This window comes from Ictalurus furcatus, chromosome 12 (assembly GCF_023375685.1).
Source record: "Ictalurus furcatus strain D&B chromosome 12, Billie_1.0, whole genome shotgun sequence".
NCBI lineage: Eukaryota > Metazoa > Chordata > Actinopteri > Siluriformes > Ictaluridae > Ictalurus > Ictalurus furcatus.
Genome location: NC_071266.1, coordinates 17,051,166 through 17,053,958, shown reverse-complemented (window position 1 = coordinate 17,053,958; position 2,793 = coordinate 17,051,166). Strand labels below are relative to the sequence as shown.

The 2,793-nt window shown below is 43.8% G+C and overlaps 1 protein-coding gene across 2 annotated transcripts in view; it reads right to left on the bottom strand.

Moving 5' to 3' along the window:
* The window catches only part of grb10a (growth factor receptor-bound protein 10a), a 61,540-nt gene continuing 58,747 nt past the window's right edge, over positions 1-2,793 (bottom strand). For both annotated transcript variants that reach the window (XM_053637349.1, XM_053637350.1), the window contains 2 exons: positions 1,424-1,517; positions 1-1,281 (listed from right to left, as the gene is read on the bottom strand). In XM_053637349.1, coding sequence (XP_053493324.1) covers positions 1,135-1,281; positions 1,424-1,517 — 241 coding nt within the window. In that variant the 3' untranslated portion in view covers positions 1-1,134. The remainder of the gene's footprint in view (positions 1,282-1,423; positions 1,518-2,793) is intronic.

The window sequence follows — 2,793 nt, the reverse complement described above, 5'->3', positions numbered from 1 at the left end:
TAAAGGTAATTCTTATTTATAACTATACAGGATTTCGTAGAAATAAAAAAACAAACAAAAAAAACACTTGCTACATAGCCAGAAGAGGGCTAATCGTTTAACTCAGTGATTGTGCTCTGGGTAGTCGACATCAGCAACTTGAGCGTGGGTCAAGTTTTTAAGGCGGCCACGCAGGGCATGGGTCAAGTTTCCTTAACTCCCCCATAGGCTGTAGTTAAAAAATATTGCACTTCAATTAAAAGTGACTTTTTGTCCCTCTAATATAATTAAAAAGATGCATTTTATCCATGGCTCAAATTAATCTATCTAGCCAGATGTGCAACATGTGGAACTTCCCTGTGCAACGTCTCAGTCTCCAGACTGACAGGACGTAACGCCGCCTTATCTCAGTGCACTCAGGTCTCTAAGGCAAAGAGGACATGGTGAAGAATAACATGGACTGAATATAATGCAACAGATGATGTGATAATCAGCAGTTCAGGTCTGCTGATCCATAATTTGGTGTATCACGTCAGCTGTAACCTTGTCAATAGGAAGCTCCGACAGGGCTCAGTGAAAGTCTGTCTTGCGCTGTAATCCAATTAGCACACAGGAATTCCCCACTGAGGCTCACTCACCATGAGGCCAGGGCAAGGAGGGGGAATGAAATGAGGACAGGGGAATTTTAATGGTAAAGTGGGCCACCCGTTTTCAGCTTGAAAGTGCAAAATACTAGGTATGAAAACATCAGCAATCCCACAAATACCAATCAAATATTATCAAGTAACATGACAAGGCATAAGCAACAGAAAAGATATGATGATCCGATCAGATCTTTTCGCAATTGTAATCTTCTGCATGATGACATCGAGGCCTTGTATTGGATGAAATCTTGAGGTGAACGACACTGGCTTGGAAAATGAGAAATAAATTGGCAGTGTTATATTAACTGGACAAAGTGAACCGTCAGTTCTCCGACGATCCCAGAGGCAAGATATAAAAGCATCAGAAAAAGTTCGTTGTGTCTGAGACATGAAAAGTGTCAGCTTATCATGGAAGAGGGACACTGAGAAACTGGGTTGGTCTTTTGCTTTGTTCTCAGCCATGGTTGAGAAGGACGTAATGACAGTTTGATCGAAAGTATAAGGTGGGGGGTCATAAGGCCACCATGGTGCAGGGGTGTTTGAGTTTGCATGGTAGGACTCCTCTGTTAAGTTGGTAGAATTCTACAAGGTGGATCAGGTCTGTGAACTTGGTGGAACCATCATCAAGGCTGAAGAAGATCTGACCGTCCTCTTCATACTGACAACACAAATGAGAGCAGACCTTCAACAGGCACTTTGAGATATTCGCTCTAGTGGGATTTAAAATATTTCGACTTTAAAAACACACTGACTATTGTATTAGAGTCATGTAAAGGTCAGTATAGAAGTTATAGACTCACAGGCAAAATCTGGAAGTGTCTGACTTTCTGGTGATGGCACAGAGTGAGAACAAAAGCCTTTGGGTTGCTCTGACTATCCCGCAAAAGAAACAACCTTCAGAGAAAAGAGATTAAATGGAACAAACACCTCAATTATTATAAAGCGTTATACTTACAGTGAGGGAAAAAAGTATTTGATCCCCTGCTGATTTTGTACGTTTGCCCACTGACAAAGAAATGATCAGTCTATAATTTTAATGGTAGATTTATTTGAACAGTGAGAGACAGAATAACAACAAAAAAATCCAGAAAAACGCATGTCAAAAATGTTATAAATTGATTTGCATTTTAATGAGGGAAATATGTATTTGACCCCTCTGCAAAACATGACTTAGTACTTGGTGGCAAAACCCTTGTTGGCAATCACAGAGGTCAGACGTTTCTTGTAGTTGGCCACCAGGTTTGCACACATCTCAGGAGGGATTTTGTCCCACTCCTCTTTGCAGATCTTCTCCAAGTCATTAAGGTTTCGAGGCTGACGTTTGGCAACTCGAACCTTCAGCTCCCTCCACAGATTTTCTATGGGATTAAGGTCTGGAGACTGGCTAGGCCACTCCAGGACCTTAATGTGCTTCTTCTTGAGCCACTCCTTAGTTGCCTTGGCCATGTGTTTTGGGTCATTGTCATGCTGGAATACCCATCCACGACCTATTTTCAATGCCCTGGCTGAGGGAAGGAGGTTCTCCCCCAAGATTTGACGGTACATGGCCCCGTCCATCGTCCCTTTGATGCGGTGAAGTTGTCCTGTCCCCTTAGCAGAAAAACACCCCCAAAGCATAATGTTTCCACCTCCATGTTTGACGGTGGGGATGGTGTTCTTGGGGTCATAGGCGGCATTCCTCCTCCTCCAAACACGGCGAGTTGAGTTGATGCCAAAGAGCTCCATTTTGGTCTCATCTGACCACAACACTTTCACCCAGTTGTCCTCTGAATCATTCAGATGGTCACTGGCAAACTTCAGACGGGCATGTATATGTGCTTTCTTGAGCAGGGGGACCTTGCGGGCGCAGCAGGATTTCAGTCCTTCACGGTGTAGTGTGTTACCAATTGTTTTCTTGGTAACTATGGTCCCAGCTGCCTTGAGATCACTGACAAGATCCTCCCGTGTAGTTCTGGGCTGATTCCTCACTGTTCTCATGATCATTGCAACTCCACGAGGTGAGATCTTGCATGGAGCCCCAGGCCGAGGGAGATTGACAGTTCCTTTGTGTTTCTTCCATTTGCGAATAATCGCACCAACTGTTGTCACCTTCTCACCAAGCTGCTTGGCAATGGTCTTGTAGCCCATTCCAGACTTGTGTAGATCTACAATCTTGTCCCTGACATCCTTG